Source organism: Cyanidioschyzon merolae, chromosome 16, assembly GCF_000091205.1.
Source record: "Cyanidioschyzon merolae strain 10D DNA, chromosome 16, complete genome".
NCBI classification, from domain to species: domain Eukaryota; phylum Rhodophyta; class Bangiophyceae; order Cyanidiales; family Cyanidiaceae; genus Cyanidioschyzon; species Cyanidioschyzon merolae.
In genome coordinates this window covers 170,858-187,888 of record NC_010142.1, presented here as the reverse complement: position 1 = coordinate 187,888, position 17,031 = coordinate 170,858, and the positions used below count along the sequence as shown (strand labels likewise).

At 56.1% G+C, this 17,031-nt stretch overlaps 7 protein-coding genes and 1 non-coding gene across 8 annotated transcripts, besides 3 other annotated features; 5 read left to right on the top strand and 3 right to left on the bottom strand.

Annotated features, from left to right (window-relative positions):
• Nucleotides 1-612: part of a sequence feature (possible transcribed region) that runs on past the window's edge.
• On the top strand, nt 141-1,976 carry CYME_CMP075C (protein phosphatase 5; the record flags this gene model as incomplete). The annotated part of the gene is made up of 1 exon (XM_005537708.1): nt 141-1,976. One exon carries the CDS (start codon nt 141-143, stop codon nt 1,974-1,976), a length of 1,836 nt encoding a protein of 611 aa, XP_005537765.1.
• An 805-nt stretch (nt 1,977-2,781) lies between these two features.
• On the top strand, nt 2,782-4,140 carry CYME_CMP074C (hypothetical protein; the record flags this gene model as incomplete). The annotated part of the gene is made up of 1 exon (XM_005537707.1): nt 2,782-4,140. One exon carries the CDS (start codon nt 2,782-2,784, stop codon nt 4,138-4,140), a length of 1,359 nt encoding a protein of 452 aa, XP_005537764.1.
• Nucleotides 3,530-4,632: a sequence feature (possible transcribed region).
• Nucleotides 4,633-4,863: 231 nt separating this feature from the next.
• CYME_CMP073T lies at nt 4,864-6,631 on the top strand. The gene has a single exon (XR_002461521.1). It is a non-coding gene; the product is annotated as a hypothetical transcript (transcript).
• Nucleotides 5,160-7,490, bottom strand: CYME_CMP072C (hypothetical protein; the record flags this gene model as incomplete). The annotated part of the gene is made up of 1 exon (XM_005537706.1): nt 5,160-7,490. The coding sequence occupies one exon, from the start codon at nt 7,488-7,490 to the stop codon at nt 5,160-5,162; it is 2,331 nt and encodes a 776-aa protein (XP_005537763.1).
• Nucleotides 7,327-8,649: a sequence feature (possible transcribed region).
• A 3,291-nt stretch (nt 8,650-11,940) lies between these two features.
• On the top strand, nt 11,941-12,915 carry CYME_CMP070C (stress-inducible pyridoxine biosynthesis protein SOR; the record flags this gene model as incomplete). Its single annotated transcript, XM_005537705.1, has 1 exon — nt 11,941-12,915. The coding sequence occupies one exon, from the start codon at nt 11,941-11,943 to the stop codon at nt 12,913-12,915; it is 975 nt and encodes a 324-aa protein (XP_005537762.1).
• Nucleotides 12,916-13,318: 403 nt separating this feature from the next.
• CYME_CMP069C (MYB-related protein) lies at nt 13,319-14,500 on the bottom strand (the record flags this gene model as incomplete). The annotated part of the gene is made up of 1 exon (XM_005537704.1): nt 13,319-14,500. The coding sequence occupies one exon, from the start codon at nt 14,498-14,500 to the stop codon at nt 13,319-13,321; it is 1,182 nt and encodes a 393-aa protein (XP_005537761.1).
• A 489-nt stretch (nt 14,501-14,989) lies between these two features.
• On the top strand, nt 14,990-16,000 carry CYME_CMP068C (hypothetical protein; the record flags this gene model as incomplete). Its single annotated transcript, XM_005537703.1, has 1 exon — nt 14,990-16,000. One exon carries the CDS (start codon nt 14,990-14,992, stop codon nt 15,998-16,000), a length of 1,011 nt encoding a protein of 336 aa, XP_005537760.1.
• A 58-nt stretch (nt 16,001-16,058) lies between these two features.
• Nucleotides 16,059-16,811, bottom strand: CYME_CMP067C (UDP-3-O-[3-hydroxymyristoyl] glucosamine N-acyltransferase; the record flags this gene model as incomplete). The annotated part of the gene is made up of 1 exon (XM_005537702.1): nt 16,059-16,811. One exon carries the CDS (start codon nt 16,809-16,811, stop codon nt 16,059-16,061), a length of 753 nt encoding a protein of 250 aa, XP_005537759.1.
• Between the last annotated feature and the right edge of the window lie 220 nt (nt 16,812-17,031).

Below are 17,031 nucleotides of genomic sequence, written 5' to 3'. Positions count from 1 at the left end.
GTCTACACAGCAGGGACAGTGTGATTCGCTGCCAATCGGTTGGGCGAGACGCGGCGACGCGGGACCCGCTGCTTGTTCAGCTAGGCAGACATAGCGCTATTCGTTTGTTTTCACGCAGAGCGGTGGACTTCTGTCCGAAGATGCGAGGCACTGAGGATCTGAATAGGTTGGAAGACCGACTCCCGGAGATTCTTGAAAAAGTAAACAAGTTAAAGGAGGATGCAAACGAAGCGTTCAAGGGTTGCCGCTTCCAGCACGCAGCTCAACTGTATACCGAGGCAATTCGAGTTATCACAACAGAGGCTCTCAGCTGCGAGTCCGAGTCGCAAGCAGTAGCACTGTTGAGCGAAGGGCTGTACGAAAACGAGCACGCAGAGCCCACTGACAGCGCTACAGCAAACGGTCAGGTGAACGGCAGCTCCGCCGCGAAATCTGCAGATGAGAGCAGCCCGGCTGAGACGCTCCGCTTTCTGCTCGTTGTTCTCTTCGCGAATCGTGCGTTTACACACCTGAAAGTTGAAGCACACGGATTCGCCATCAAAGATGCCGGCTTGGCAATAAAGCTGGCGAAGAAGCCGTACCCTAAAGCGTTCTATCGAAGAGGTGCAGCGTACTTTGCCCTTGGTAAGTACAAGCTAGCTTTGGCGGACTTCCGGAAAGCGGCTGCGGCTGCACCAACCGATAAAGACGTGCGTTTGAAGATTCGCGAGTGTGAGCGGCGCCTTCGTGAAGAAGCGTTCTCAGCAGCCATCGACAGCTCTCGCGACACGCCGGCGTCGCTGTGCCGCAATATCGACGTATCAGGCATTGTGGTTGAGGATTCCTACGATGGCCCGCGTCTAGTAGCGACGCATGAGAGCAATTCCGGTCGCATTGCTGCGGGTGACGGCTCCGTCACGCAGCGGTTCTGTTCTGACCTCTTGGGACACTTCCGAGCGCAGAAGCGTCTGCATCGCAAGTATCTCTTACAGATCATTGGTGCGGCCTACGATCTGCTGCGCGGCTACCCGAACATCGTGAAGCTCAAACTAGACTCCCACGATGGGAGCACTGACGCGTCGGCAACGAATGCGCAGCAACACCGAGACTCGTTCACACGGCCTATTCCGCCAGCTGCCGCCGATAGCAACTCGTTTGTAACGAGCTCGCCGGTGCATGTTGTGCCGCAGCTCACGGTATGCGGCGATACGCACGGTCAGTTCTTCGATCTGGTCCGCATTTTCGAATTGAACGGGCTACCGAGTGCAGAGAATCCATATCTGTTCAATGGCGACTTTGTAGATCGGGGTTCCTGGAGCGTGGAGGTCGTAACGACTTTACTAGCGTTTATGGTGTATGATCCACGGTGCATGCACCTTACTCGAGGTAACCACGAGTCGCGAAATATGAACAAGATCTATGGATTCGAGGGTGAGGTCCGCCACAAATACTCCGAGCATTTTTTTGAGCTTTTCGAAGAACTTTTTCAAGCGCTTCCGCTAGGCTATCTGATCGAGGGTGCGAATCAAAAACGGGCGCTGGTCGTGCACGGGGGCCTCTTTTCCCGCAACGGAGTGAAGCTGGACGATCTGCTCCGGCTGGATCGATTTGTTGAACCGCCGAGCACTGGTCTGTTCGCGGAGCTGCTTTGGAGTGACCCGCAGAAGGAGCATGGCTGGGGTCCCAGCAAGCGAGGCGTTGGTGTCGCGTTCGGGCCTGATGTTACCAAGCGGTTTCTTGACGACAATCAGTTGGAGCTCCTGATCCGTAGCCACGAAATGAAAGATGACGGATACGAGGTCGAAGCAGACGGCCGCCTAATCACGATCTTCTCTGCACCAAACTATTGCGATCAAATGGGGAACCGCGGTGCCTTCATTCGCCTGAAACCTGACATGAAACCAGAGATCGTGCCGTTTGAGGCAGCAGAACACCCCGCAGATGTGCGTCCAATGATGTATGCGTCGGGCGGTGGAGGCCTCTTCGGCCTCGTATGAGACGCGTCAGCGGGCAGCCAAGGGTCATCGCCAACCTGCAGCAGCACACGAATAGATGAAACTCGATTCGTTAAATATTGCATAGGCATACGGTCCAAGGACTCTGGTGTGAACCTGTGTGAGCGCACCAGATGAATAGAAAGGCGACGGCAACGGACAAGACTCAGGGCACGTTCCGACGCCGCACATTCGCCCCATGGTTCCAATAAATTGGGCAATATGCTGCGCCCCTGCTGATACGTGAACTGCTCCTGTCGGACGAGCGACGACACGCTTGTGCCTCGTTCGCGGTGAAGCTCTTACGTGAAACATGAACATGTACGCGCTGGCGTCGACGTTGCGGCGACTTGCGGCAGGCAGCGCAGCGTCACATCTGCAGCTGCGTTGTTGCGATTCCGAAAGGCACTTCCTTTTTACAACACGCCACGAACGACTCGATCCGGTTGTCGTGCGCGCCCTCGTCGGGGCAGAGGCTCGAATTTCCAGATTCCCGTTCCGTGGCAGAATCCCGGGGACACCATGCGATGCCCTAGTCCTCTTTGTCAATCTTGGAACACTTATATCCAGATTTTCGTTCTCAAATGCGCGTCGCCGTGTCCCCGCCGCACGGCGTCTCGTGCGTTGCGCACCGCAGCATATTTGATTTCCCGGACGTTCCAATCTCACCGGACGGCTGGTTCAACGCAAGCGCTGCGGAGTCTGCGAACGTTGCCGTTTTGGTGCACGCCGGTCGCTGCGGTGTCTTTGAAACCATCTAGCTACTGTGAACGGAAAGCACTGGTCGAATACCGAGCTCACGTGGTCGATGTCGGAATCCGAAAATAAGGAGAACCTCTCTGGTCAGGCAGCGTCGGCGGCCTCGTCAGAACTGGGGCGCGCCTTTCCATCGAAAGTGTTTACAGACCAAGCGCTGGCACCACTTACGGATACCCAGCAGGCGCTTGGTGAACGTAAGGTTGATGACGATGCAGCATGTCTGGCAAAACAAGGCCAGACACCTGCGGAAAAACTCGTGGTCTGGGAGGCGATAGACGCCCTCCCGCGGAACACCTTTGTACTGTTGAGTGTCTTGAGCATCTTCCCTGACGACGAGAAACTCGTGCAGGCATCGCTCACGCAACTGCTCGAACTCAGTGTCCAGATTGGCGCGAACCAAGCTGGGGCGTACAACGCAGCCGTCCCCGAAGAGCAGGTCTCGCGAGCGCCGACAACCCCGTCGACAGCTGCACTGGGACTACTGCGAGCGCGCCCGTGCATCATTGCACTTGTCGAGACTTTATTTGAGTCCTGGTCGGGAAAAAACGAGCGGATTCCCCGTCTTTTATGCGGATTCATTTTCGATCTGTCAACGGTTGATGCTGGAAGAGAGGCGCTGGCGGCGCGATCGCGTCTTCTCGAACTGCTCTGCGAGGCCGTGACAACTGCATCCGCGGTGCTCCGACATCCGCTTCCGGCTACATCGGATCCGTCTGCTCGTAACGATGATCAGCTCTACTCGCTATATTATGCACTGGGAGCACTAGGTAATATCGCAGTTGCTGGTGCGCTTACACAGATGGTGCTTCAGCGTCAGATCGATCAGTTCTACCTCTGTGTCCGGGATCGCGTCGCAGAGCTGAGTGGCGTCTTCGAGGAGTCTCAGCGAGAGGTCCATTACGCGTCATCACTGGTGCATTTGGTGCTCATCGTGAAGATTCTTCGGGAAGCATTGCGGCTGCTTCTCAATCTTATGTATCATGCAGGTGCGCAGGCCGTACCACGCCATGTCCAATCCGGACTCATTGATGCCCTGGAGCAAATTCGAAGCTGGCACGTTGGAGATACTTCGATCATGTCTCTGGGCCTCGAATCAACCGCTTCTTTAGAGGACGCAACCGTATCCAAGGCGTCAATGCCGCCAGTGTTGTGGCAAGCAGCTGCTCGCATGATGCCTTTGGTTTCGCGCCTTCATCGACTTGTTGTCGAGCTCCAAGGTCAGACCATCATCACAGAAGCTGTTGACGCTGCCATCGATACAACTGCACGTGAACCCAGCACCATCCCGGTTTCCGGGGTCGATCAAGAAGAATCTGCTCCCGGGGTCTGGGGTGCGCCCATTCTCTTCATAACCATCTTTCTCGGTGCGGCAGTGCATGTGGGCGCGCATGTTCTGCGTGATCGTTGAGGCTTGGTTTTGCTGGAACCTTTCTTAACGTCATAGATTCGGCCCTGGTATTCTAGTATCCATCAGATGTTCCTAAAATCGAATCACTCGCGAACGTCATTGCGCCTGTGCGTCTTCTTTCTTCTCCTGTGCGAAACTGTGCAGATTTCCTAAGCGTGGTGGTGCGTGGTGCGCGCTAATCTTTTCTTCAGCTGCGAACGTTCCTGGTGACCCCGATGACTGCGGACCATGCGAATGAAAGGCTGCCTTGTACCACGAAACTGGTGTCTGTCGCTATCCTGTGGATGTACCGTTCCCGAGCGGCCGTCTCGGTACGTGCGTCTCTGTCAGGCCCTGGCTATCGGCGTGCCTACAGGTGCGCGACACGCCTTGTCGCAGACGGCGCTCGACCTTCCGCGAATTATGAAGCGTTTCTTCGGTCAATCTACGCTTTTCCCAATGACCCGTCATGCAAAAGCGCTACATGCGGTCTGCATACCGGAATCCCTAATCCACAACAGCCATCCGAAAGCTCATGAGATGCGCATCGCGGCAGGCGTCCGCCATCCGCACGCATCCACTGGACACGTCACGCGTTTCACGCAGCGCCACGCATCGCGGTAGGCGTCCGCCATCCGCACGCATCCACTGGACACGTCAGGCGTTTCACGGTACAGGCCGGAACAGGGACCTGCCGCATACAGTGTCATCGGCAAGGCGCGGATGCAGGCGTTGCGGGACGCCGTGGAAGAAAAACAGACAGGTTTGCAGGGCAGTTTCGGAACCGTGCAGGCAGCCGCTCTGGAGCAGCGTTGTCATACGTTACTCTTGGAGGCTGACAGGCGCGCTGTTTATGCGCTACGCTCGATGTAGTCCAACGAGTTGTTGAAGTATGCGTTCTTGGGGCGGCTACCAGCGCACCCCTGCCAACGGCGGATAACATTCTCCGAGTTCGATATCCACCACCACTACCACTACCTGCTGTGGTGACTCTTTTACGCAAGGCGTGGGATACGGAGACACTCAGGTGCGGGCTCGAGTCAAAATAAGGCCGCGAGGAGACGTCGCGGCAGCCACCAGGCCGCATCCAGCGCCGAGGCAAGCCCGAAGAATCCGAAACAAAGGAAACAGATCCATTGCAGCAAAGACGGATCCAGCGGTGCTGGAATGTTTCGCTGTGGCTGGTTTCGCGCGAAGAAGAGCATGAGCGCTATGAAAAAACCACAGGCTAGATTAAGTCCTAGGGAGGCGAACCCTTCCATGACTGCCAGGAAGCCGCGTGGGTTCATCACCGCGACTAAAGCGATGAAGCCATAGAAAAGCACATAGAGCGCATAACGCAGCGTTTTGGCGCCGGGTCGCGTCCGTTGTCCATTGGACGCGATACCCGCGCTGCTGGAGACGCTACCGTCAACCATGTTATCTACGACGCGATTCAGCGGTGCGCTCGAGTGCGGAACCGTCGGCGACCCCCATTGTCCCTGGTCTCCGTCGCCAGATTCCACTGGAAATGAGTCATGTTCCCAGGACTTGCCGTGCTGCGATGGGAGATGTGCTCCCACACTGGTTGCCTCTTCCGAAACCCGTGCGGGCTTCTCAGAAACAAACCGGACGCCGGCAACAGCAGCCGGGCCGTCCCCCGCAAACGTCGACAAGGTTTGACTTTCCAATACGCCGTCCTCGTTCAGCGTTTGGTTCTTTGCGCCTTGCTCAGCAGTTTGATGGAAGGCACCAGGCATGCGCGCCCAGGACGCCACCACTCCGTCAATCATGTGGCGCAGACCAGAGCCGATCACCAGGAACGAAACCGTAATCGACACTGTGATGAAAATATTCACGAGGACCGCAACCGCTGGCGCTGCCTGTGCCCGATGCTGCTCCAGAGCTGCAATCAATGGCACCGTACTGATCTCGCCGAGCGCGTTCGCAGCCTCGAGGGAAACGACCACTCCCTCGCTACCCTGCGATGGAGCATCCGGAGTGGCCTGAGGCACAACAGCCAAGACCGATACGCACCAGACGATATTGAGAAAATAGCAGGTGATGAGGCCGGCAATCACTGCAGCGCGATAACGACGCACTCCGCTTGCGCTTGGCTGCTCGCCCAGACGAGCGTACGTTACCGGCATGACCGTGGTGAGACCTCCCAGCGCGACAGTTCCCATGAGGAACGGCTCCAGAAAAGCGCTCCATTGGTTGCGCCAGGGATTTGCGATCTCTGCTCCAAAAACGCCCACCACGAGCACGATGACCACCAAAAGTGTAGCTTTGATTCCCGTCGCGATCGTTAGCACCGGCAATACTGCACCCAGGCAGAAAATAAGCAACGCGGTACCAACTGCACAGAAGAGTGCGATCGACCACCTCGGTGCAATGAATGCGTTCATGAGCGTCTGTTTGGACAAACGTCTCAGCGACGGTCGAAAGAGTGCAACATACGCTTGCGGCCCCGCAAGTCCGTACGATATCATAATGGAAATAAAATGGAGATAAACAGCCGCCTGAAACAGCAGTCGAAGCCAACGTTTCTGAAGGAACGCTAGCGCCATGGCGGAGAGCGAAGGTGTTGTGTGCTGCGTATCTCTATTGCACGGCGCTGTATCGACGGCCTCTTCGGAGCGGTTTGGCGACGAGGCCAGTGCACCCGTCCGGTCTGGCTCGAGGGCGCGCACTGTCGCATACGGTGGATATGCAGCGTTTCGCTCGACAGCCGGCGATAGTGTCAAGATCGTCTGGTCAGTGGGGCTAGCCCTGCGGGCCGCGGAGAGCTCCTGCGACACTGTCGACGTGCTGCGACTTCGAGTCTCCTCCGTTGTGTCGTAGTACTCCATACGATCGTGCTCGAGACGGTGCTTCGGTATCGTGGAAGAGGGAGGCATGTGATCGTTCTCAGGCGAGCCGCCCGCTCGATACTGCGTACCATGATACCTGCGAAATCCGTCCTGAGCGTGGTCTGTGTGGGTTCGACGCTCGAGTGCCAGGCTCGCCTGAGTTCTTTGCAGAAGCTCAACCGCTACGACGACAGCGCAGGCTTCTGCAACCACTGTCACTGTGAAGAACACCAGAAACGGAGCTATACCACAGCGATAGAGCGAAACCGGAAGTCCGAGCACACCTGTCCCCAAAACTGTCGCGATGCTCATGAAGTACACATAAAACCAGGTTGCAGCGCTACAGTTTGCATCCGCTGTGCCGATAAAGTCACTTGTTGGTGAAGCTCTGGCAGCGTTTCGACCGCTTCGTCCAAAGCTCTGGAACCAGGTTGGGAGCCATCGCACGCCGCCTTCGCTGCCCACTGCGTTGGCTCGGTCGCGAGAAATCTGTTCGGGAGGGTCGCATTCACGTTCTTGAACGACGCTCTCGTGGTTCATGACCTCAGTTCCTTACGCGAAAACGTCGACAACCAGACGCGACACCAGGTGCGTCCTTGTGCGCACCAGGTTGTCCCCTATGGAACGTCTGTTCACGAGGCGGCTTCCCTGAGCGCAAGTGGGCTCAGTGAGTCCCAGTGTCTCGCCAGAACGCCGGCTCTGTTTCCGGAACCTGAGGAGCGTTCAGCGCGTCTACCTTCGAAGCGTTTATTACCTCAGTCCAGAAGCCTGGACAATCGACGAGTTGCTGACTAGATAGGCCTCCGTTCAGTGAGTACGGGATCCGCTGGTGGCGCAACGCTGCGATTTCTCTAGTATTTCAGCTCAACTGTGTTGCATTCCCCAGGTGCGTGGATTCAAGTGCTTTTTTTTGCGGTCTATAGCAGAAGCGTTGGAAGTGCGTTCATTTTGAAGAAATGAAAAGACCAAGGGAAAGGTATGGACATGCAAAATCGCGGATCCTTGAGGCTCGGTGTTGCCGGGTACCCGAAAAGAAACGAAAAAATCCTCTTGTCCTTTACCATCGAGCGAAGAAGAGCAAATGTCGAAGAAAAAGAAGGAAGACAAGCGAGGAAACGTTTTTGGCCGACGGAACGATGACGAGACTGCAGAGGCGCAGAGGGCAAGAGTTTGAGGAATCCTTACACTGAGGCGGTCAACCAGCGGCAATGCATGCATGGACTTCGTGAACCGAGACTTGTACACCGTCATCAATATCAGACGACGTCTAGCGCTGAAGACGAGACCTGCGGAGCTGACGTGATCTGACTTTGTGGGCCGGCCTCTGCTGCATGAAGTGTTCAGGGAGACGCCGAAACCGATACCTGGGGGCAGGTCGAAAAAGCCTGCGAGGTGTCTACGCGTGGATATTAGTTTTCACTCGCAAGAACAGATACTAGTTCGATCCATTCTCCGTAGTCCGGCCGGCTCCATCCGCGCTGTTTTTGATGGAGAAGGACGGATGCATCGAAGCGGATGCTACCGAGTACGCGACTGCTGACGATCGCCAGGCACCATTCAACAGCTCTGCTTGGAATACCGTGATGCTGTATCCATTTAAGAACGGATTCTCATCTAAAAATAGAGGTTCAATCAGTTTGGTGGTCTTTCGGGTGCCGAGCCTATCGCAGGTTCTCGCTGTGGTGGTAAAAGCTCCTCCACTGCCGCTGCTTCTGAAGCCAGAGTGACTGTGCAGCGCCTCGACGTCCGTCTACTCGGAGCGGATCTGGGTATGGCGCATGCGCCACAGGGTGTGCGCTACGCTCATGTTCGAAGAAAATGCAATAGGTACACTGACACGCTCGAACACGTTCAAGTTTTGGTCTCTTCCAACAGACATCAACACCAGCCTTTGCATGCTTTTTTGGGACTGCTCCGGTTTCCCGTCTCTGGTCTCGGGCTTTGAATATGCTGAACGCTTTTTCTGTTTCAACACCGTGGTCAGCGGTCGAAGAAATGTTGATAGCTACGTTGAAGCACCGATTTTATTGCTTTCGGCTGTTGCCGCTGCATTTGATGTACAGGCGGAAGTTGCGATCCACGTATAGTTTACCCTTTTCATCTTCTTTGTATGCTGCATCGGTGCGCGCTTCGGAGCGGTGACACCGGGCTGTGTTCGGCTGCTCCGCCACGTCTATAACCAAACGCTTTCTTCCGCGGGCGCATATTATGCCATGGGGATACATGTTTCATCACTCAGTGCATGCCCTCGAAGGGTGCAGAAGGCTCCTTTCGATGCACTCTTCTGTTTCCTCGCCCGACGCCGTCGCTTAGGATCACGGATTTTTTTCTAGGCTATTCACTGGGCGAGTACGCTGTCCGCTGCATACACAAACACATGTTGTTCCATTTGACACGGGATTTTTGGTGCACGATGCTGTCTTTCATGAAATAAGCATCGAACGAAAAATCCAGGCTACAGAACAAGTCGAGAAATTCCGCCCGGTATACACTCCTTTCATTCAAAGCGGTGACGCACGCTCCACTCAAAGCGATCGCTGCCGGGACTTATCTACGAGCCCAAGACCCTTATCCATATAAACAGAAGAGACGGGCGCCTATAGGGGCATGTTCTGTAAGAAGCATCGTGCTTCTATGGTGGAATTCTCTTTCGTTGGCAGCCACCAGGAGAGGACCATCCGTCTTTCGATCGGAATCGATTACTTGACGTGGCAAATTCATTAAACGCTCGGCATCAGCCTGTGAACAAGATGATAAGGCTCGACCTCGAGTACTTTTTCGCATTTCAATCCAGCGACGCGAATTTCTGCGCACACGAGTTACCCTGGAAAAGAAGCATTGAAACAATGAAGAATACTTTATGTGGCGATGCTATACACGAGGAAAGGAGCAGCGTAGAGGCTTGCAGGCATGGACTGGATGATGATATCACTTAGTTTACGGACCCTGGTTCGAACGCGTCGCGAATCATCTTGATTCGGATGACGCAACGAATCCCAGCGGCACCGCGGCGAGGGGCCACTTGGAAACCACGACCGAGAACACTTAAAATTACGTACGAGCACGGTAAGCTCGAATTACTGGTCTTGGAATGTCGAGTGTGAAGATCTAAAATAAAGTTCGAAAAAATGGCAAGACAGGGGAGGGCGAGCGTTTCAGCTTCTAATTTTTATCAGACACGGGCATAGCCCGCAGGGCTAACGTCCAGAGCGGATGCTTTTCGTGCGGCCGGTGTGCGACGCTTCACGCAGTGCTGGAGCAAGTTTCTCGACATTTCATGATATATCTGAAACTTGCGAAAACAAGTGACTGGCTTGGATGCAAGACTACCCTAAACGAGTCCCAAGCCACTGTCGCTGGGGCCGCGAGCACCACGCCTCGTCAGCGCCCAACAGACTCGTTTTCCTTATGATTTCTTCTTCAATGATATCACGCAAATTGCGGAAAAGATGTGCCTGTTGCGTCCCATGACCATGACTTTGCGCCCGTCACAACCCGAAAACATGCTTCCAGAACATCACATACTTGTCTGGAGGTGATATGGCGATGCCGCAAGTGCGTCGAGTGCCCAGGTGCTTCTCAAGGATCCGAGGCAGCGCATCGCTGTATTGAGCAGCATCATGAAACAGAGACATTCCACGTTTCCACCGCTCGGTACGGACCACGTATGTACGTGAATGCGATGCCAAGTAGAGCTCGTTCGATTTGCGTGCTGCACGGAAAGCGACGCGTCAAGCAAGCATGTTGCACATGCGTTATCCCATCAGCGACAAAAGACCACAAGCAGCGACTTCTCGCTGCACCTCTGCCCTGTTTGCAGGATGCGCAGCACGTAGCCCGCCTCGCATGTGAACGCTGAGATCGGTGCGCACCTGTACGCGTCATGCAGGTGGTGCAGATCAGGGCAAAACTCTAGATACATCATTGCATCCGGTTTTCCGGTGATTTTCACGAAATCCACGCCAGATTCACGTCCCACGCTCTGCGGCAAGTGGATTCCAGAGGCATATGGCGACGCGCTTGACCGCATTGCTCGCACGCTAGGGAGAGACTCGTCTTACACGGGGATTCCATCCACTTCGCTAGCCTCCGACGCATATGCTTCATCGCGCTCTCCCTAGACCCAGTGAGCGCTTTACCAGCCTCCAGATTGGAATTGAACGACGGACCTGCCAAAGTTCTAGCTCCACCATAATGGATCTCCAGCATTGAGAATGCCCATCAGCGACCCGAGCGATGCTCTGCCATGGCATGCGATGCCATCATCCGATCCCCGTACGGAAAAGCTTTTCTGTCGTCACCTTGTATCCGCACTGGCGCTATGGACGCGAACGCGGGCGCCCGAGGCACACACTCGGCGCACGATAGAACTTGAGCAATAACCAGTACCCTCGAGGGGAACGTATCGGTAGAGGAACTTGAACGTAGTGTGAAGCATGATGGATGCTTTCCCGAATGCCGGAGCGCATCCCGCAATCGGGGATCGCTGGTCTCCGCTGTGTCTACGTTCGATGAAACAAAACAAATGCGACATATATAGACGGACATACCCTCCAGCGACGCCATCCGCGGATCACCCGAAAAACGGCGACACGGCGGGGCATGACGGCGTCCGCGCATCGATCACTGTACCAGCGGCGCTTGACCTGAACATCACTCTTCGTGTGTGTTTGTGGGTGACGCGTGCATCTGGTGTTCACAGACCGCAGCAAAACGCAGTCAGTTCGAGGACGTCCAGCGCGACTGGCGTACTGAACAGCTTCGTCTTCATTTCGTGAAGGACAGGTAACCTCATTCAAGACGAAAGTGCGCTGGTTATCGAACGGAGTCGTTCTCGTTGGAATTCGACGTTCCGGTTGACGCTGCCAACGGAAGCGTACGTTACAAGTCTGACGCTAAAAATTTACGCTGCAACGATCACGCAAAGTGCGTGACGCATACGCAATTCGTTTCAAGAAACAAGTCTCTTCTGTTCAACGAGCTTATCGCAATGAATTCTCACGTCGACGGTGCCTCTTTCGCAGAGACCGAACGGGCTGTGAATGGCGGCTCCGAGTGGTCGCACCTGAACGGTGACGTCCACGCCAGCACCTTCGCAGTGAAGGTCGGGTTGGCGCAGATGCTCAAAGGTGGTGTCATCATGGATGTTGTGACCCCAGAGCAGGCACGAATCGCAGAGAACGCCGGTGCTTGTGCAGTCATGGCGCTCGAACGCATTCCGGCGGACATTCGGGCACAGGGACAAGTTGCGCGCATGAGCGACCCCGGCCTGATCAAACGAATCAAAGCAGCAGTGTCTATCCCGGTCATGGCTAAGGCACGCATTGGGCATTTCGTGGAGGCCCAGATCCTCGAAGCTTTAGGAGTGGATTACATCGACGAGAGCGAGGTGCTAACCCCCGCCGATGACCTGCATCACATCAACAAGCACAAGTTCCGTGTGCCGTTCGTCTGCGGATGCCGCAATCTCGGCGAGGCTCTCCGTCGAATTCAGGAGGGTGCGGCTTTCATTCGCACGAAGGGCGAGGCCGGTACCGGAAACGTAGTCGAAGCGGTTCGCCATGCGCGGCAGGTCGTGGGCGAAATTCGCCGGTTGCAAACCATGGATGATGACGAGCTCTTCACGTACGCCAAAGAGATTGGGGCAAGCTATGCCCTGGTGAAACGTACAAAAGAAATGGGCCGGTTGCCCGTGGTCCAGTTCGCAGCTGGTGGCGTCGCAACGCCCGCGGATGCCGCGCTTATGATGCAACTCGGCATGGACGGCGTCTTCGTCGGCAGCGGCATCTTCAAAAGTGCAGATCCAGAGAAACGCGCACGTGCGATTGTGAAGGCGGTGGCCAACTACAATGATCCCAAGATTTTGGCGGAAGTGAGCGAAGACTTGGGCGATGCGATGGTGGGCATTGAGATGGACAAGCTCGTACAGAAATGGGCAGCTGATTCGCGGCACAAGGCACAGTGAACAAGCAGCTGCATGCATGCATGCAGGTACTACTATTTTCGTATCCCACTGCAGACGTTGCGTAACTTGAACGCATAGTGCACAGCAACCCAGACTGGTTTCATGCGTAGCATTCGAGAATCACCGCCGGTGGAGGCAGCGAAGCGGATTCGCTACCCGGGAAAGGCTGCGGGTACCGGCGCGCATGTGCCTTGAGCACGCACGCGGTGCCAGGTTGCAAACGTGGCAGTCGGCGTGAGCGTTGCCCCAAAGTCGCTGAGGGATCCAGCATGCACGAGTGTCGGGAAAGTACGTCCATCTCGGTTGAAAGTTGTAGACAAGATAAAAGGCGATTTAAATGCTCCGGGGCGTTTGCTCAATGACTAGGTGCGTTTATCGCGCGTGCCAGAGCGCCACGCACTGGCTAGGCTCGCTCCAAGGTGTCCACGGCGCGAACTTCTCCAGCTTCTGCTGATTCTGGGTAATGCTGTAGGATACGCAAGCGCACTTCACGGATGGTCTCCAGTAGCGAGGCATTTCTGCGGGCTTGCATATCATTGGAGAGCAACGGTGACTCTGGATAGAATCGCTGAAGCAGCTGTCGCCACCAGAGGTAGCAGCGATAAGCGTTCAGGTCGGGGTGCACTTCACCCCACTTAATCTCCGAGACATCACGCGGCACCCGTCGCGTTCCATCTGGAGTAACGAACTTTTCCAGAACGCCGAGAAACTGCAGATTCAAAGAAGCGGCACGGTGTGCGCTTCCCCGACGGCTAATGCGACGTGGATCCATATGGCGCTGCCATTCGCAACGGCACTGGAACTCCGAACGAGTACCTACATAGATAGCGATTCGCGTCCAGAATCCTTCGGACTCGGTGTATGCACTGCTGCGGCCTCGTTTCCGGGAAACCGCTGGTTTGCCGTTTCCTTCGAGAACGTCCATCGTTCGTGGATCTGTTGTGCCATCGAGTTGATCCGGACGGGTCGTTACATTCCCAAACTCCGACGCGGCAGCGGGCGCTTCACCGTATTTGCGCATCGCTTCAAGGAGTCGACGGCGCTCGTCAGGGGACCATCGGCCTCGCAGGCGGCCTCTGCTCTCAAACGACTGCCGCCACTTGTCCCGGCATGAGGAAGCGAAGCGGCCCACCTCCTCTGCGACTTTGGACCAACAGGGACCGTGCTGTTCAACAGCACGCTCCAACAGAGCCAGTTGTTCTTCGGTCCAATCACCGAGGTAGTTATTTCCAGCGTAGCGGCGGCGTGCCGTATCGTAGACCTGACGCCAGCTGCGACCAGGCACAAAAGTCGCGACGCGCTTCCAGATGCCACCCCAGTTGCGAAGCAGAACCTCTGAACCGGGAAGCTGGTGCGCACATGCTCTGCGAACTGCACGGGGTCGCGTCGCCAGCTCACTGAACTGTTGCGGGGTTGCTGGGAGCCCCAGCTCTGTGCAGACCGCTCGTAAGCCGTCTTCGAGTTGTTCCAGTTCTCGGTCCGTGAAGCGACCTTGCATACGAGGCCGACTCGCCCGCGCTTGCGAATCGCGTTCCTGTCTTGAGTCGCTGGGCTCGCGGCCCGTGCAAGCGTTATCAGCTGTCATGGCAGAAACCCGAGCGCCAACGCCTGGTGCGTGTGCTTCCAGTGTTGCACGTCGGCAGCGGTGCCGAGGCACCGTGCACTGCAGAGTCCGCCCCGAGGCACTCTCGCTGCGAGCTGCGTCTCTGGTGCACGACGAACCGCTCTTGGCGCGACACCAGCGCTCGACGGAACCGACGGGTGTACTTTCTGCAAACAACAGGCGTCCTGGTCGCTTCGCTTGGTTGTAGTGGCAAAACGCAGCGTGTCAGCTCTGAATACAAGCAGCCTCGCCCGCTTTCAAAGTTGCATGCTCCCTCACGCCGTTAAACGTTGATCAGCACGACACCCAACCCTGTCGTTGAATCGGATTCGTTTAGTGTGCCTGCTGCTATGAGGGCTTTTGTCCACTCGCGCTCTCCGCAACGTGCGTAGCCCCGTAGACAGCGGCTGCGTTAAGTTGCATCCCGCGGCTGTTCCGCTTTACTCGCACGCCAGCGCTGCTGAGCAGCATATGCGAAGCGCCTCTTCGTCGTTTCTCCCAGGACTTGCGGCGGCGTTTGAACGCGAATTATTAAAAGATCAGGGGTTTGTCGTCCTGAGAGGGTTTCTGGAACCGAGCACAGTGCAAGCGCTTGGAGAGGAGGCGCTGTTTACGCTTCAGTATGAAGCGGATAGTGTGACGCACACTGGCGTTGCCGGGCACGGCGGTGTTATCGCGTGCTATGAAGCCTTGCCAGCGAGCACCATCAGCGCCGCTGATTATATCACGAACTTCCGTTTGAATCCGAATGCAGACTCCACCGAGGTGCTCAGCGTGTCGAGGCGACTGGCGGCTCTGGCCGCTGAGGCGCTCGCCTGTTGCTTCGGCTACACGGCGCTAACGGAGGTGTTTCTCTACAATGAGCAGTTTATTTGCAAGCCGCCCACACAAACTATTTACTCAGCGTTCGATATTCATCGAGACCGAGATTACGATGTTGAGGACAAGTTTGCGTCAGTGGTAGGCACTGTTGCGGTCTGGGCGCCAGTCTCTGGGACGGTGTCTCGCTTAAACGGTGCGCTGTGCATGGTGCCACGCACGCACGAAGCTGCGTTTCTGGCGTTCCTGGAGCGTTTGGGCGGCTCGGCGAGTCGGCCGAGCGCTTTCGTGACTGAAGCGCTCTGCAAGGCGCTGATGACAAGTGCAGAGGCGCCAGTGGCGGCATCGCAGGCGTCACTACTTATGCTCAGCCCGGGCGACGTTGTCGTTTTTGCGGACGACGTCTGGCATTGGTCGTTACCTTATCGACTGGAAAGCGGCGGCCAGGTGCCAGAGTGTCCACAAGCACCCCGTGCATCCGTTCTCCAGTCTCGTGTCGCTTGGATGGCTCAATACTCAGGCGATGTCATTCGCTCGAGACGTCGTGGCGGTTCTCCAGCGGCGCTTGCCGTGCGCTTGCCGCTAGGCTGCGGAGAATCGCCTCTGCCCGGAAGGAATGAGGATGGATCGAGCCAGCACCACTGTACGAACGTACAGACATAGACAATTCGATGAGAACATTTTCAGGCTAGGAATTTCGCATTCACTTACAAACAGAGGACTATTTAGGGAACTCTGGATCATCGGCAGAGACATCGACTTGTCGTTTGCCCGCACGACTCAGTCTCCGCAGGGTCACCTGTTGATGACGCCACTCTCGCATTGGCATTGCCGGGAAGCCAGCGTACACAGCATGACCCGGTGCATTGCGCGTGAGCACGCTATTCGCGGCCACATCGACATGGTCACCGATTTCGAGGTGATCAACGGCTCCGCTGCGTCCTCCGAAGCGGCAGTACCGACCGATTTTGGTGCTCCCCGCAACACCGGCTTGCCCGCAAATAAATGTATTTGCGCCAACTTGAACGTTGTGACCAATCTGAACAAGGTTATCGATTTTAACGGCATCCTCAATCAACGTGTCACGCCAGCTGCCCCGATCAATGCACGTATTGGCCCCGATCTCAACTTCGTTACCGATGCGCACACTGAGTTCTTGGGGCTTTTTCCGGACTTTGCCGGTCTGTTGGTCAACTTCGAAACCAAATCCGTCCTGACCGATAGCTACCCCGCTATGAATCACACACCGGTCACCGATATCGCAGTTCAGCAACGTTACGTGGTGGTAGATGCAGCAGTCAGCGCCGACGGAAACGCCAACGCCAACAACGGAGTGAGCACCGACGCGGGTCCGAGGCCCGATCCGTGCACGCGCCATCACGCACGCGAAAGGTTCTAAAATAGCGGAGTCATCCACTTGCGCTGTTATGTCAACGACTGCATAGCTGCGCGTTAGTCGGTACTCTCCCTCCATCCATAAACGAACGTGAGCCCGTGTCAAGTCCGCGGCAATAGCTCGAGCGCAACCGATGGCCTACGCTACACTGCGCGATCTGGGGTGCCGACGCGGCCGCCGCAATGACTGCAAGTCGCTTCTCCGGGCGATGATGAGGTATTGGAAGGAGAGCTCACTGGGAGCTAGGCAGGTAGGTAGGCAAGTAGACGGACACTGAGACGCTGGAACGTCGAAGTAA